General features: G+C 46.8%; 1 protein-coding gene across 4 annotated transcripts in view; it reads left to right on the top strand.

Annotated features, from left to right (window-relative positions):
• BBS4 (Bardet-Biedl syndrome 4) overlaps positions 1–16,025 on the top strand; it is a 36,326-nt gene that overhangs the window by 17,757 nt on the left and 2,544 nt on the right. For 2 of the 4 annotated variants that reach the window (XM_050978376.1, XM_018913736.3), the window contains 12 exons: positions 923–986; positions 1,694–1,805; positions 2,353–2,425; positions 3,880–3,933; positions 5,296–5,423; positions 6,887–6,941; positions 8,331–8,399; positions 9,734–9,886; positions 10,676–10,847; positions 11,456–11,525; positions 14,870–15,011; positions 15,379–15,586. In XM_050978376.1, coding sequence (XP_050834333.1) covers positions 923–986; positions 1,694–1,805; positions 2,353–2,425; positions 3,880–3,933; positions 5,296–5,423; positions 6,887–6,941; positions 8,331–8,399; positions 9,734–9,886; positions 10,676–10,847; positions 11,456–11,525; positions 14,870–15,011; positions 15,379–15,586 — 1,300 coding nt within the window. The remainder of the gene's footprint in view (positions 1–922; positions 987–1,693; positions 1,806–2,352; positions 2,426–3,879; positions 3,934–5,295; positions 5,424–6,886; positions 6,942–8,330; positions 8,400–9,733; positions 9,887–10,675; positions 10,848–11,455; positions 11,526–14,869; positions 15,012–15,378; positions 15,587–16,025) is intronic. The other 2 variants (XM_050978375.1, XM_050978374.1) reach the window with 1 other exon arrangement.

Consider the following 16,025-nt stretch of genomic DNA (forward strand, 5'->3'; position numbering starts at 1 on the left):
AGGAGGTGTTGGTTATTTCTGAGTACAGTGTTTTATAATCATGCACTTTGTAAAGAGTTACTTAGATAAATTAGCAGGTACAGGTGAGGGAAGAGCAGCTCAGACCTGTTCTTTCTTTTCCTTCCTCTCTTTATGAGTGAGCATTGTAAATAAGAACTTTCCTTCTCAATAGTAACTTCTCAATTAATACCTTCTCAAGAATAACTTTCTCAGTAATAATTTTCCTCCCATGTTCTGTATCTGAGGTTCAATTTTCAGGTCCTTCACTTCTGTTGCTCTCAGAGGCAGGGGATGCTGGTACTGACCATACACATCTGAAATGCCAGCTAAGCACCAGGTCACTGCTCACCCAGAAATTATTCTTACCCCCTGTGTTTCTTCCACTTCTGCACAAAAGAGGAGTCTCAGAGCAGAAATTATGCTCTTGATTCCTGTCCAGGGTGTTCATCCTCCCAAAGGTGGGACCAGTTGTGACTATGGAATGTATCCAAGCTGCAGCCAGCCCACCCCAAACTGGGAGCTGTGTGGATGAAGCCAGCAAGAATTTACATTTCCATTGGGATTTTTTCCCTGTTCACTCCTCATTTGTTCTTTTGGCTTTCATTCATTCACTCAGCTGCAGTTGCTCCAGTTCAATTTATTTCTTCACAAAGGGCCTGGAGTAGATTCCCTTATCAGCAGAGGATGCTTTCAGAGATGCCTCCTGGTGTTTTCCCCAGGTAGTACCTAATTATCTCTGGGAATAGGAATGAACAGAGGAATACTAAAAGGGCCCCAGTGTTCCTGGCACAGGGCTCTGTTGTGTGCCCTGTGTGGTTGTACCCAGTCATGGCCCAGTGGGGTTGTGGTTTTTGTGACTGGAACCAAATCTTTGGAATCAACTTTGCTGAAATGATGTGAGTTTACAATTTTGTCCTTCCAGGCTCTCATCAAAGAGCAGCTCCAGGAGTCCCAAGGGCTCTGTGAATATGCTGTCTATGTTCAAGGTATGTCTGAAAATCTTGCTGCTAAAGCAGGTCACACCTGATTTGAGATACAGAGAACAATACAGGGGATAGGTGAGGGAAACACAGATTTGTTATGTCAAAATACATTTTTTCCCCTCTGCTTGCTCCATTTAGTTTTGAAATTTTGAATTTTCATATGAAATGGGTTCCTGTTTTCTCTGTCATCAATTCTTCTTTGGGTTATGGGTTCCTGGCCTTCAGGGTGTTGCTGTGTGTTTGATTCTGTTACAGATGCATGTTTTCTGTTTGTTACCCACCCCAGGTGATCACTGTCTCACTCCTTGCTCTAAGGATGGTATTCCTCTTCCTGCCCTGCCCTCTGGCCCCTAAAAAATGTCTCCCAAAATGTGACATTGCAATTCCAAATGCCATGGTGGGGCACAGTGGAGATTTGCTGGCAGGGATATGTTGCAGCCTGGAGAGGCTGGGGAGGGGAGAAATCCAGATTGCATCTGTACAAGCAGCTGCCCAAGGTTTAAAGTTTAAAGCTTTTTTTCTGACCCCTGAATTTCCCCAGGCACACAGAGTCCTGCCCTCAGACACAAAACTGTGGGTGCTGCAGGAGGGGCAAGCACCAGAGGAGCATTGATGTGATAGATCTGTCCTCCTCCTTCTTTCCCTGCTGTCAGAGGCACGTTTTTCCTGCTGAGAATGGATTCATTTGCCTGCCCTATGTTGTTTTACAGCTTTGATATTTCGCTTGGAGGGGAGAATTCAAGAATCTCTTGAACTTTTCCAGACATGTTCCATTCTGAACCCTCGAAGTGCTGACAACCTCAAGCAGGTGGCACGATCCCTGTGAGTGGTGTTTTATTTGTTGTTTCTCTTGGATGTGCCACCCAGGACCTTCCATGCTTTGTTTTTCTCTTAGGCTGCTTAATTCCAGACATGTTTCCTCCTTATCAACACTTGGCTTGCCTTCCAGAAGCGTGGGTTGTTCTTTAAGCAGAATCTCTGTTATCTGCCTGGCTGCTCTTGTGTTTTCTTTTGCTTTGGGCTTCAAGCAGAAAGGTGATACTGATTTCAAGGTCCAGAGCTACAGGTGCTGACCTGAGCTGGGCAGACTTGCCCTACAGACCCTTTTCTGTTGCTGAAGGTTGTGTTAGGACACCTGTCTCTTTCTTTGGAGACAAAAGCAGGCTGCAGAGCCTGGACATTCATTCCTTCCATCCCCACTAGTGTCAGGACCTTGGTCCTGAGAGGGAGCAGTGCTGAGATTGTAATCCTCTCCTGCAGATCTCTGGAGATGCAGCAAATAAGATAATTTCTCACTGGTAAAGGTGATAGTGGCTGCACAGCAGGGTCTGAAAACAGGAACAACATAAGAATTGCAATCCTTTTGCAGGTTTCTCCTGGGGAAGCATAAGGCAGCCATTGAAGTGTACAATGAAGCAGCAAAACTCGATGAAAAGGACTGGGTGAGTGTTCAGGGAGCTGCAGATCATTGTAATACCTGCAAACTTGTCCCAAACCAAGGTGAGCTCACACTGCCTGTGGTCTGAGCCTGGTTTGGATCACAGGAGCCAAATCCCATGCCTTGGGGCAAATCCCTGGCTTGGCCACAAAGAATTGAGCAGTGTGTTGGAACTTGGCCAAGGATCACTTTTAACATAACCACATCTGTGCTTTAAGGGAAATATGGGAAGAGTTTGGAAACCTCGGTTATTAAAACTTGCTTGTGTAATTGGGAAAGCTTTTCTAATGCAAAACATTGTTGAAAATGCAGGAGCAGTGATTAAATGAGCTCTTCTGTATAAAAAACAAAAAGAGAGGAAGAGCACTGCAAAGGGAAAGGTGTGACAGTGGGTGAGGGAGAGGCCATGCCTTGCAGCCCTCTGCAGGTGCCTGTTTTGCCTGCAGAAATGTTTCTAAAGTAGGCTTGTAATGTGTGAGCTCATTCCTTTGTTTGTCAGTACATCCAAAATTCAGGATACAAGGATAGCTTTGATATTATTTAAATTACCCCGTGCCAGACAGCTCAGAAACCTTTTGTATCACAAGTCTTTTTTCCACCTGCATTTCCAGTGCTTGGCATGCCTGTAACCCTATTTACACCCCAGCAGGCAGATGCCAGTGGGTATTTTGATTAGTTATTCCCCATTCCTGGCTCAGCACTGGAAGCAGAATCAGACTGTGCTCTTCCCTCATTCTACAATCTGCAACAGCCTGGAGTCACTGATTCAGTTCTGCACAGCTGGAGAGGCTGCATGGAGGAAAACAGGCTGATGGGGAAGTAGAAGAGGTTCCAAAGGTCAAGGCTGTCTAAGCTGATGAATCAGTGAAATGCTCACCAGAATAAAATAAGAAATTGGGAGAACCTTGATTTTCAGGGATGTGCTGGGGTTGGGAAGGTGATTTGTGTGTTAAACTGTGGGTGAGGACTTAGAGGCAGGGATGCTCCCTACACTGTTACCACTGTAGGGATCTTCTTACCCTGTGCAGAATTGTTTAGGATGCCAGAGGGATATCAGATATTCCAGTGCTCAAAATTAAGCACATCTTCCAGTTTTGTCCAGCTGGGTGCATATCCTACTGATGTACAGCCAAACTGAGTCACCCGTGAGGGCAGCAGGTTTTAGAGGGTGACACCACGATGAAGAAACCAGTCTGTTGTGCTCCTTGTTCTCTGAAAACAAATTGTCTGATGTCTCAAAAGAGATTTGTCATTTCTATGGGTTTTGTCTAAGTGGACTGTAATGTTTTGTGTACAACCCCACTTAAGCTCTGTAGGTGCCTGAGGTAACTGGAATTTATAGATTTACTTGCTCTAAAAAGCAAGAAGGGCATGGGCAGTCACAGGCTCTCCTGCTCTGGGTTAGTGTTCTCAGATTTTATTTCATACCTTGTGCTGATTTGGCTTTTTTTCATGCAGGAGATCAGCCACAACCTGGGTGTGTGCTACATGTACCTGAAACACTTCAACAAGGTAATGGCAGTGGGAAGCAAGGAAGCATCCCAGAAATTTCAGTGTCTTTGGTAGCTTGAAATAGATCATTTGCAGCAAGAGGTATCGAGAAAGCTTTTTGCTTCTGTGTTTTGTTTTTGGGAGCAAAGGCTTGTGAGCTCTGTTTCCATTTATGTGTTGAATTACTTTGAGTCAGCTGCAAGTCATTGAGGTTGTGTAAAGGGAGATCAGCCTGTGGCAGGGCCAGAGGCTTTTTCTGAAATCTCAGATTTTTCAGAGAACATTTCTGGCTTTAAAGGGAATGTTTGAGAAACCTCAAACTAGACAGAAAATGGGCTGTGCTCCAGTAAGAGCTGCTTCTGTGTCTGAGCCCTTTAAAGGCAGACCCAGGAACCCTGCTGGCTTTGTGGGAGCAGCAATCCAGGTCCATCCTCTTGAAGCAAGAGAAGGGTGATGGTAAAACCCCAAACCATTTCCCCAGCTCAAACTGCTGCACCTCATGCAGAGAGTTCCTGAAGGAAACCTCAGCTCCTTGGCTCTGGCAGGACTCAGAGGGATGGACTTATGGGATTGTTTACTGGAGGTGCAGCAGGTCCCTTTTTCCTCCATGGGAAGGTTTTGCTTCTGTGTCTGAAGCTCCTGGAGTTAGTAGAGAAGTTTTGGAGGTTGAGATGCAGTTTTATTTCCAGGTTTGAGTGTGCCATGCCCAGTTCCTCACTTAACCATCCCCTGAGAGCTGGTGATGAGCACTGAGCTGTCTCTGGTCCAGCTACTCTAAGGAAAAACCAGCTTTTAGACCCTTCTTGTTCCCAGTTCAGCCCAGCTCCTCCCTGCTGCTCTGCTGGTGGGGTGCTGTGGTCCTTGCAGCAGACCCCAGCTGTGCTCCCTGTTCAAGGCATCCCTGTAAAAAAGAAACAACCTCTGGAGTGTGGGTTCACACTTGGGATTTGTTGTCTGCACCAACACCTTCCATGCTGGGACCTGCTCACACCTCCACTGAGATTTTCACTTCCTCACTGCTGGAATAAACATTTTAAGGAAGAATAAGCTGCAAAGTATCAGTTCACCCAACAAATCCAGAGCATCCCTCAAGCCAAACAAACTCAAATCCAGGAGCAGGCCCATGCTCATCTCCTCCTTGGGAGGCAAATGCCTCTTGCTTGGCTTGAAGCTGTGCCTTTTACTGCCCCTAAAAGCAGGTGGCTGCTGGTGCAGAGCTTGTTCCAAGGATTAGCTGGGCTGGGGTTTGTGTTCTCCAGGTGCAGGGGATGTTTGTTGGCTGTTCTCCTTCCCTGGCTGTTGGGGATTACTCGTGGGCTGTTGCTCTGCTGAGGGCTCTGTAATCATTTATTATTTTTTTCTTCTCTGTGGTTGTGTTTTTAGGCACGAGACCAGCTCAACAATGCCCTGGAGCTCAACAGACACGACCTGACCTACATGATGCTGGGCAAAATTCACCTCTTGGAGGGGGAGATGGATAAAGCCATTGAAGTATATAAGAAAGCTGTAGAGTAAGAAATATCCCTTTTTTCCATCTGCCCATTCCCATCCTATGCCAGGAGAAAATTGATTGGTGTCCCAGATCTGAATTGAGGCCATGATTAAAAAGCTAATGGTAATTACAGGGGCTCTGAGCAAAGCTGGCACTTCCAAGCACTTCAGCTGTCTTTGCTCCTGCTGACAGTGTGGCAGGGAAGAAGGGAGCTGTTGGACTAACTGCCAGAAAAAATTGGAATAACAAATGGATGGAGATGCCTGGGAGCAAAGTGATCCAAAACTGACTTCATCCATGCCAAAAGTTTATCTCCCAAAACAATTTAACCCTGACTGTCCACCCAAAATCCCTGCCTGGGGATCACTTGCTGCTTTCCCTCAGAGCAGTTTGAGGCTCAGGGAGATGTGCTGGTGCACAGGGAGTTTCTCCCCCCCCATCACAGCTCCTCAGTGCCCACCTCTCTTTGTTTTAGGGCATTCCCAAGCACTGCCAGTGCTTTCAAATGTAGCTTTGCCACGAAGGCCAGCACTAGAAAGAAAATCAGGAGTGTGTTGGGAGGCAGGGGGGTATCAATGCAGTGTCTCCTTACATGGCTGCCCTCACTGCTGCCTGAGGGTGGGTGGGGCTGGGCAGGCATTTGGACTAATCTAGAATGTTTATTACGTAAATAATCCTTGCTAAGCATCTTACCAGGTTTATATTCTTATCCTGGTGCTCCCCTGCCCTCCTTTCTTCTTTATTCCTGGTTTTTTTTTTTTTTGTTCTCATCTGCCTATGACATTTTTATTGCTGTTTTCAGCTCCAGGATAGTCTGTTATTCCTTGTTTATATTCCACCAGGCACATGTGGTTTTGTTGTGGTTGAAGTTTAGATGTGCCAGTGTGAGTGTGCAGATTTTTTTTTAAGTCTTGGTAGCAGGGAATTAAAAACTGACCCCTTTTGTGGTGAATGAGACCACAAATTGTGTCTCTCTCTGCTTTGTCCTTTTTTGTTGTGGTTTCCATCCTGTTTATTTGTAATCTTTTTATAAGGTGAATTAAAATTCTGATGAGAAGTGTGTAGAATCCACCAGGAATTCTGAGGATTGCCTGCCCTACATGGCCCAAGAGGCTTAGGATGGATGGATTTACAGGGTGGTTTATGAGAGACAATGGAAAATCTCATTTTGTATTTCCAGGTCACTGATTCAGACTCACTTTGAAGCTTAACAAAACCACATTATCTTATTATGTGTCCAGATGAATTTCACAGAGCCTTGTGCCTTCCCACCAATCCTCAGAAGATATTTGGGTAGCTGAGGTGTGATGTTATTCAAAGGAAGTCCCCATGATGGCAGTTCTAATATTTGCTTTTAGCAATAACAATTTAATTTCCTGGATTGATACAACAATAATGTAGCATCAGAATTCCATGTTCTATTTTTACCCTGTTCTAGAAGGGCTGCAAAGCAAACTCAGCCCTTTGGCCTTTGTGTTCCAGGTTTTCTCCAGAAAACACAGACCTCCTCACAGCCCTGGGCCTACTGTACCTGCAGGTACTAAATGCTGTTACTGTTACAAAAACTTAATTAAGTTCAGTATAACCATGTTGGATTTTTTTATAGAGTTTATTTCTATTCACCTTCCCATTGCTTGCACATGCTTCTCTACAGACTGAATTTAACAGGACAGAACTTGCTTTTCTGTATCTTGTCTTTGCTGCTAAAAGCAAGCTGATTCCCTGGAGCAGAGCCAGAGCAGGAATTCTGTTTGGCAACAGCCCTAACTCTGTTAGAAATCCTCCAAGTATAACAAAACATGACTAGTCATTACCTTGCCTCTGCAGCAGGAGTCTTGCAAGTTATCCTGGAAAAGCAGCCCTGGATTTGTGAGTGTTAATGCACCATAAAGGAGAATCAGAATCAATTTAAATAACAAAGGTGTGCTTAATCCTTGTGTCTGTGCAGTGGATGGGAAGGGCTGGATTGTTCCAGATCTGGCTTCCCAAAGAGTGAACAAGCAAAGGAGAATAGGCAGTCGTGCCTGAAAGGAGGAGGAGGCCCCCAAGCTGCTCTGAGGGTGCTCTGGAGCCAGGCTGGGAGAGCTGGGGGTGCTCACCTGGAGAAGAGAAGGCTCCAGGGAGAGCTCAGAGCCCCTGCCAGGGCCTGAAGGGGCTCCAGGAGAGCTGGAGAGGGACTGGGACAAGGGATGGAGGGGCAGGACACAGGGAATGGCTTCCCACTGCCAGAGGGCAGGGATGGATGGGATATTGGGAAGGAATTCCTGGCTTGGAGGGTGGTGAGGCCCTGGCACAGGGTGCCCAGAGCAGCTGTGGCTGCCCCTGGATCCCTGGAAGTGTTGAAGGCCAGGCTGGACAGGGCTTGGAGCACCCTGGGATGGTGGAAGGTGTCCCTGCCCATGTCCTTCCCTGTCCATGAGCTTTAGGTGAATTCATTTGAAACCACAGAACCACAGGATGGCTTGGAAGGGACCTTAGAGCTTGTCTGGTTCCAATCTATAGGATTTCAGTGATTCCAAGCTCTCACATGCTCATATATGGCCACAGTGATGCCCTCTAACACCTTCAGTCCATGAGAAGACAAGGGAGGGGAAGTGCCCTGAACAGGAGAGCCCTGGGGAGTGAGGGATTTGTGGTGAGGGATTTGGGGATGTGCAGAGTAGCAGTTTGTAGCCTGTGTTCTGGGACAGAGAAAGGAGCAGAGACCTGTGAACCCAGAGCACATTTGGGTCAGAACAGTGAATCCAGCCAAGTCAAATTCTTAGAATCTGTTCTGTGAATTGTCAAACAGGAACATGTGTGTAATGGGAGCACTGTAAAACTCACTTTTCTGACTGAACCAGAAATTCTGGTGCCCACAAATCCTATATTCTCTTTCTTAACTCCCCTTATTCCTGAATTTCTGATGCTTGTGTTCTTTTTCCAGACTGGGGAGTACCAGAAGGCTTTTGAACACCTTGGAAATGTGCTTACCTATGACCCAGGCAACTACAAGGTAGGGTGAGGAGTGGAATGACCCAGCTGAACCCTGAAGGGACACCTCCTAAATCTAAATCCACTGTCAGAGCTCTGCCAACTGCATCTGGGGCCTGGAAAGGCTGGGAAGGATCCTGCCCAAGAGCTTTTTGTGAAATACATTTCTGGGATGTTTCCCTGGGTAGGGAGTTGGATGTGTGTGGAGATAGGGAAAGGGAAGGAGGCAGAATATGGGATATTAAACTGATCCCTTTGGTTTTTAATCTGGAGTTGCACCAAAGCCAGGTGGAATTTACTTTGGAAAGAAGATTTTCTGGATTTTAAAAACCCCAGAAGAGCTGTGCCAAGTCCCTTGTGATCCAAGTGATGCTGCATTTTATTATTCTCCCATCTGCTGATACCCTGGGCTTCCAGCTGCTGTGGATATTTCCTTGGCTCTGGCCTGGAGAGCTGAGCTTGGTGTCTGGGTTCCATTCCTCATTGTGGAACTGCTTCTCTTTTTAGGACTGTTACTTAATTTCTCTCCTTTTTTTCCCTGTTGGTGATGCTGAGCATTGAAATGTGTGGTTGACAAACATGAGTTGTTGTGAAAACACCTTTACACTTATGAATTTTACTTGTCACTGTGAAATCTTAAAAAGGACTTAACTAGTGTGGTTTAAATATAGTGTGTTGTACTCACTTCCTTTTTTTTTCCCCATGCATATTCCCATTAATTTGCAGTATCAGCCAGTCACTGTGAACTAGGAGCTTTGCTGCTTGTCTTGCTTGAGTACATTTTACTCCCCACTTAACTTGCACCAAAACTATTTCTATCTCTGCTTGGTTGTAAAAGAAATCTCTTAGTGCATAGATCTTTTCAGAGCCTCAGACTCTAAGAAGTACTTCTGTCAGCCCAAAAAATACCCTAAACATTTGCAATGTCGTGTTGCAGTACTCATGGAATTGTAGACTCACAGAATGGTTTGATTTGAAGGGGACCTTAAAGCCCATCCTGTTCCACCCCTGCCATGGGCAGGGGCACCTTCCACTGTTCCAGGGTGCTCCATCAGCGTGGCCTGGACACTTCAGGGATGGGGCAGCCACAGTTTCTCTGGGCAGACTCATTTCTGAGACAGTTATGATTAAAACAGTGTAGGGAGAAGCAGACTCAGGTTTGTTCCTCACCCTGTGTCCTGCTCTGTGGTGGGAGATTCCAGAATCCCCATCTGCTCCCACTGCTGATCTTGGCAGTCCTTAGAAGTGCAATGGTTGTTCCTGGGATGGCTTTAGTTTAATCATTTTGTCCTCTCCTGTTCTTGCTGTGTGTGAGCAGATGGGGCTGTGAGTGGGTCACTGTTGTCTTGTCCCCAGGCCACCCTGGCTGCTGGCAGCATGATGCAGGCCCACGGGGATTTCGATGTCGCCCTCTCCAAGTACAAGGTGGTGGCCAGCAGTGTTCCTGAGAGCCCCCCACTCTGGAACAACATTGGCATGTGCTTCTTTGGGAAGAAGAAATACGTAGCAGTGAGTATCCGTTTCTATTTTTTCTCCCATCTGCATCCAGTTTCATGCAAGCACAAAATTCCTGTCGTGTGGTGTCAGGACCCAGGACACTCCTCTGGCTGCCCTGGGTGACTCAAGACCCTGGCAGGGGGCTCAGAGACCTTGGCATAGAGTCAAAAACACCTGTGCCTTTGATTTTAGCCCATGGAAACAATTACCAACTTTGTGTGAGGAGTTACAAGCCACAAGAGTTTGAGGAAAATGACAGTGAGTTTGTCACAGGATGAAAAAGTAGAATTTTGGGGTTTTAGAACGGGGGTTCAGGAGGCAAGATGGAGGGATCTGGGTGTGTCCTGTCCTTCTCCTCCTTCTTGCCCTCCACCTTCTGCTGTGATGGTGACACTTTGGATTGGTTTAGAGTAGAGACAGACTGTCAGACTGTCTAACAGAGGTGATAGGTACTGAAAATTATTGTGAATAAAGTACAGGTAGTTCTTAGTATAAAAAGTTAACACCAGCCCAGGAGCTGTCACTGTGCCACAACCCGACCTGCTGGACAGATCTCAGCAGATTCTTTCTTTCTCAGAGAAAGAATGTAACAGATAAGAGAAAATAAACAACCTTGAAAAGCAGAACCCAGGAATCTCAACTTCTTTGGTCATGGGGCTGGGAAAAAAGACTTTCTAATACCTCAGGGTCATTTCAGCCACAGAAACCTGAGAATGTGGGGGCTGTTCTGGCAAGAATGTGGGGGCTGTTTTGGCAAGAATGTGGGGGCTGTTCTGGCACATTTATCCCTTTTTTCCCAAGGCTATCAGCTGCCTAAAGAGGGCAAACTACCTGGCTCCCTTTGACTGGAAGATCCTGTACAACCTGGGCTTGGTGCACCTCACAATGCAGCAGTATGCCTCAGCCTTCCATTTCCTCAGTGCTGCCATCAACTTCCAGCCCAAGATGGCAGAACTCTACATGCTCCTGGCAGGTAGGGGATGCTCCCTGTGCATCCCTCTTGGGAACACCACAACACAGACAGAAAGTGTGGGGTGAAGTGAAGAAACATGCCATAAGGGCTTTACTAAGGAGCTGATGCCCAGTCTCTTCTCTGTGGGGAAATAGAAGGGAAAACTCCAGTCAGATCCACATTAAACATTGGAAAAGACTTGACACATGTGAGACTGGGGTTGGGTTGCCTAAGGAGGGGTGTGGGTTTCCAGCACTGGATATTCTTGGGATGAAATGAGATAAACATATCAGAAGTGACATTGTGTGGTTAGATGGGATAGAAATCCTTCCCTGGCACAGGTTGCCCAGAGAAGCTGTGGCTGCCCCTGGATCCCTGGAAGTGTCCAAGGCCAGGCTGGGCAGGGCTTGAAACAACCTGGGCTAGTGGAAGGTGTCCCTGTCCATGGCATGGTTGAGACTGGATGAGCTTTAAGGTCACTTCCAGCCCAGGCCATTCCATCCACTAGGGTTAATCCTGTAGCAGTCCAGACAACCCTGCTACACCTATTTAATGCCATTCACAATTGTCCTAAAAACCAGCTGCTTGTGAAACATCTCCTCCTGTGTGTATGTTTTGCTTTGCTGCAGTTGCTCTGACCAACCTTGAAGACATTGAGAATGCCAAATGTTCCTATGAGCAAGCTGTGGCCTTGGACAAGTAAGTTTTTGTCAGAGCTCTTGTTTGGCCTTGCTTTGCCTCCCTGCACCTCATTTCCTTTGCCTCTCACTGTACCTCAGCCCTAAATGGTTTGTAGTAGGGAAATACCTTTGTTCTTGTGGCTGTGACAGTGTTAAAACTTTTTTTAATTCAAGTCAGCTCTGAAAAATGAGAGAGGATTTTATTTCAGAACAACCCAGAGCTGTTTTTTGTTTTGCTGTTTGGTTAGTGAGTCAGTGGTGATGACTTTGGATGCCAGTCCTCCTTTTGGTGAATATTTATACACAGTGGAGCAGATTGAATCAAAGAAAACATATTTTTTAACCCCAACTTTGAGCACAGTGCAGAGCAGTGAGATGTCTGGGGTAAAGCCTGTTCTGAACTGGGCAGAGGGAAGATTTTAGCTGGGAGAATATGCAAGAAGTTTGTATAAAGCAAGTAAAAGGGCAGCTCCTTCATTAAGAACATCTGTTTTTGCAGTCTGAGTCGTAAAATCAGAGCACTTGATTTCAGAAATGTTAAGCTGAGCCTCAGAGTATGTCATCATTTCAGGCACAAAATCAAAATTACCTCATATTTATTAATAGTTTTGTTTCTCTCCCCAGTTTACTGTGAATATTTGCACACTTTGACCTACCAGCACTCCAGAGTCTGTCTGCAGGTGACAGAGCAGTGCCAAAAGCACTTTTATCTGCAGGGGCCACACAAGGTGGTGGTAGATGGGACACCAGGGATAAATTCTTCCCTGGGAGGGTGGTGAGGCCCTGGCACAGCTGCCCAGAGCAGCTGTGGCTGTCCCTGGATCCCTGGCAGTGTCCCAGGCCAGGCTGGACAGGGCTTGGATCACCCTGGGACAGTGGAAGGTGTCGCTGCCCATGGCAGGGGGTGGCACTGGATGGGCTTTAAGGTCCTTTCCCACCCAAACCATTCCATGATTCTATTCCTAATCAGCTTTCCTTTCTAGCAAGGCAGGACAGGTCCTTAAAGGCAGCTCAGACTCCTCAGTCAGGGCCTTGTGAGCAGAAAATGGGCTCTACAACTTTGCCCAAGTGTTTGGCACTTGGGTGATGCTCCAGCTCTATGGTGCACCCAGGAAAATAAACCCTCATCAAAGCAAGAATGAATTCCCACTGCCAGGGCCTGCTGGGGGGAGCATCCAGACTGTGAGGCTGGTTCAGCTGACATGCCATGGATTTTACCCAGTTATAGTGTGGCTGAATCTGTGTCCCCACAAGTTTCCCTTGCTGGTGTGTTCTGAGCTCTTTGGGATGAAGGTGGTTGGTTTCCATCACCAGGAATGCTTTTGTAGTGGTCTAGGTACCATGCTGGGGGCTGGAATGGAAATAACTTGGAAAACTCTTTGGAAAAATGTGTTCCACTCCTGGTTCTGGCTTGTAAGTGTCCTTTCTGTGGGTATTCAGCTATTGAATTTTCTCTGACTGTCATATTGCTTCTCAGCTCTTGAAGGTGGTGAAATGGCTCCATCAGGTTCAATTCATTTTAAAACTGGCTGTTCCCAGCACTGTCTGATCTCCTCAATGTTTTGGCAGAGACAGGGAGGAGGGCTTATTCTGTGGTGGGCTCAACATTCCACTTTCCTGGTTAAAGGTGAAGCCATGGTTATAAATGCAGTGAGATTTCTAAGAGTTGCCTTCCTTGCACTGGGATGGAGAGTCACCAGGACTGGAGAGTCACCAGGACTGGAGAGTCAGGGGCTGCAGGTTGCATTTCATTTATTGCCCAGGGCCAGCAGAATCCTTCCCTTCTACATTGCTCCAGTGGAGCTATGGGGAACAAAAATGTGAAACAGCAAACATGCATTCACAAAATTCACTGCCAGTACTGGTTATATTTCAAAGTGCAAATCTACAAGGCAATGCCCACTGATTGACAACAGCTTTTAATGGACAGACATCCTGTCTGGTCAAGCAGGAGCTCCAGTGAATGAAAAGAGACCATTAATCCATTAACACCAGCAAAAATGAAAGAATAGCATTAAAATATATTTAAACCAAGGATATTCTTAATAAAACTTTTACTGAATATGATTTATTTATTTATTTGTTTGTTTGTTTATTTTTGCCTCTGCCTTGGCCATGGATGGTTTCAGTTATCCCAGCCATGCTCCAGGAGAGGGCACCAGTCCCTCACATTTCTTGTCAACCCATGGAGCATCAGAGCATCCCTGCCTGGCCTGGGTGCAGGGATGCTCCTGTGGGGTTCACACAGGGAGCTGTGAGCAGGCAGAGCTCCTCCACCCACCCTGGCTGTTGAGTTTGCTGGGTCCCCAGGATGAGGTGAGAGATGAGGAATCTGACTCCATGCTCTCAGAAGGCTGATTCATTATTTGGTGATATGATGTTATATTAAAGAATGCTATACTAAAACTATTCTAAAGAAAGAGAAAGGATACAGACAGAAGGTTTAACAAGAATGATAATGAAAAACTCATGACTGACTCCTCAGAGTCTGACATAACTGGCTGGGATTGGTCATTAATTAAAAACAATTCACATGGAACCAATCAAACATGCACCTGTTGGATAAACAATGTCCAGAGCACATTCCAAAGCAGCAAAACAGGGAGAAGCAATCAGATAATTACTGTTTTCATTTTTCAGCTTCCCAGGAGAAGAAATCCTGGTGAAGGGATTCTTCAGAAAACATGACAGTGACACCTGGCTCTCCTGGCCAGCCCAGATGGAGAGGGTTAATGTATCCCAGTGAAGGAGAGGGATTGTTTGGGAAATGAGAGTGTATGAGCAGTTCTGCCTTGTGAAATCTTCATTCAGGAAGGGAGGCAGGAGTGTGCAGGTGCCTGGGCTCACCTGTAGCAGAACCTGCAGTTGTGTGTGGTTTTGCTGGGGTAGGAGAGAGAGGAGGTGAGGAAATGAATTATGTAAACAGCACATTCTGTGGTGTGTCAGGTTATAAAATAAAACCAAAGAGCAGGGCTCTATTAACACTGCCTGTCCCATGATGAGTGCTCTCCTGCAGGCTGGGAGTGCTGGGAGAGTCTGAGGTAAATCAGAGAAGGATAATCTGTCTCAGTATGACAAGGTGGGGCTGGGTGGCCAGAGAGTCCCAGGATTGCCCCTAGGTGCACAGAGCTGGCTGTGGCAGAGAGGGGGGCAGTGATGGGGGGGTTCTGTTGGCACTGACCTGGGGCCCTTGCAGAGCCCAGCACGGGGTCTGCCATCAGGCAAGAGGGTTCAGCCATGCTCCCAAAGGACTCTGCCAGACAATGAGGTGTGTCCAGCTTTGCTCAGGCACACCTTAGCATTATTGCAGGCAGGATAAGTGTTCCCACAGGAAATGTGATGCATCCCCTGTGTCTGCTGCAGGTGCAACCCCCTCATCAACCTGAACTATGCTGTCCTGCTCTACAACCAGGGTGACAAGGAGGGGGCCCTGAGCCAGTACCAGGAGATGGAGAGGAAGGTCACCGTGGCCAGGGAGAGCAGCACACCCGAATTCGACCCTGAGGTTTGTGCCTGAGCTCAGGAGCCACCCCAGGGCTGGCAGCAAATGAGGAGGAGGTTTGACTTTGAGTCCAGTTATTAGGAAGAAATTGTGCTTGTGAATTTTCCAAGCGGAGCGAGCGCCTGCTGAGAGCTGCTCACTTCCTTTCTGCTCTTTGAAGCCCAGTTCTTCAATCAATACACAGCAAGACAAGATTCCCTCTTAATTAAGGGACTGAATTAGTGGAGATGTTTCCCCCAAGCATCAAACTGTAGCCAGCTCTCCACAGATCTTTTCTTGTAGTTTTTTTTTTTTTGATGGTGTTGTTAATTTTATTGTTACCTGAAGCGTCCCTGCTTACAGTGCTCTCCTCTTTCTGCTTCTTGAGAAGATGGTGGAGATGGCCCAGAAGATGGGAGCTGCCCTGCAGGTTGGGGAGAGCCTGGTCTGGACCAAGCCTTCTAAAGAGTCCAAATCCAAGCAGAAAGCTGCTGTGTCAGGGAAGTCCAGCTCTCAGCAGCCTTTGGGCTCCAACCAGGCCCTGGGTCAAGCCATGTCCTCTGCTGCAGGATATGGGAAAACCATGCAGCTCCCCCCAGGTACTTCTCTTCTGCTGTTCTTTCAAGTGTAGATGTGGGGGAGAAGAAAATAAATCTCTCTTCCCTTTGGAAGAGTTACAGCGCCTGTGTGGGAAGGGATTGACTTGCTCACACAGCACAGCAGTGAGGGCAATATTTGGTGATAACTTTCCCAGATTTCTGAGTTCAGGAAGATGCTCTGTGTAGTGTATTTCCCTCTCCTGCTTTTGCAGGGATGTGGGAGGCTGGGAAAGTTTCCCTTCCTGTCTGAACCACTATGGGCAAGATTCCATTAGCATGAGATTGTGATCTTGCTCTGGAAAGGAAGCAGTTTCAGCAGCCAGACCTCTTGCCTTCCTTTGCAAGAGCCCAGGAGCTGCCATGCACAGACAGGCTGCTGCAGAGAAGGGAAAAGATGGACAATATTCCAAAGTACTTTCATCCATTCTCTGACAACAAT

Source organism: Serinus canaria, chromosome 10, assembly GCF_022539315.1.
Source record: "Serinus canaria isolate serCan28SL12 chromosome 10, serCan2020, whole genome shotgun sequence".
Taxonomy (NCBI): Eukaryota; Metazoa; Chordata; class Aves; order Passeriformes; family Fringillidae; genus Serinus; species Serinus canaria.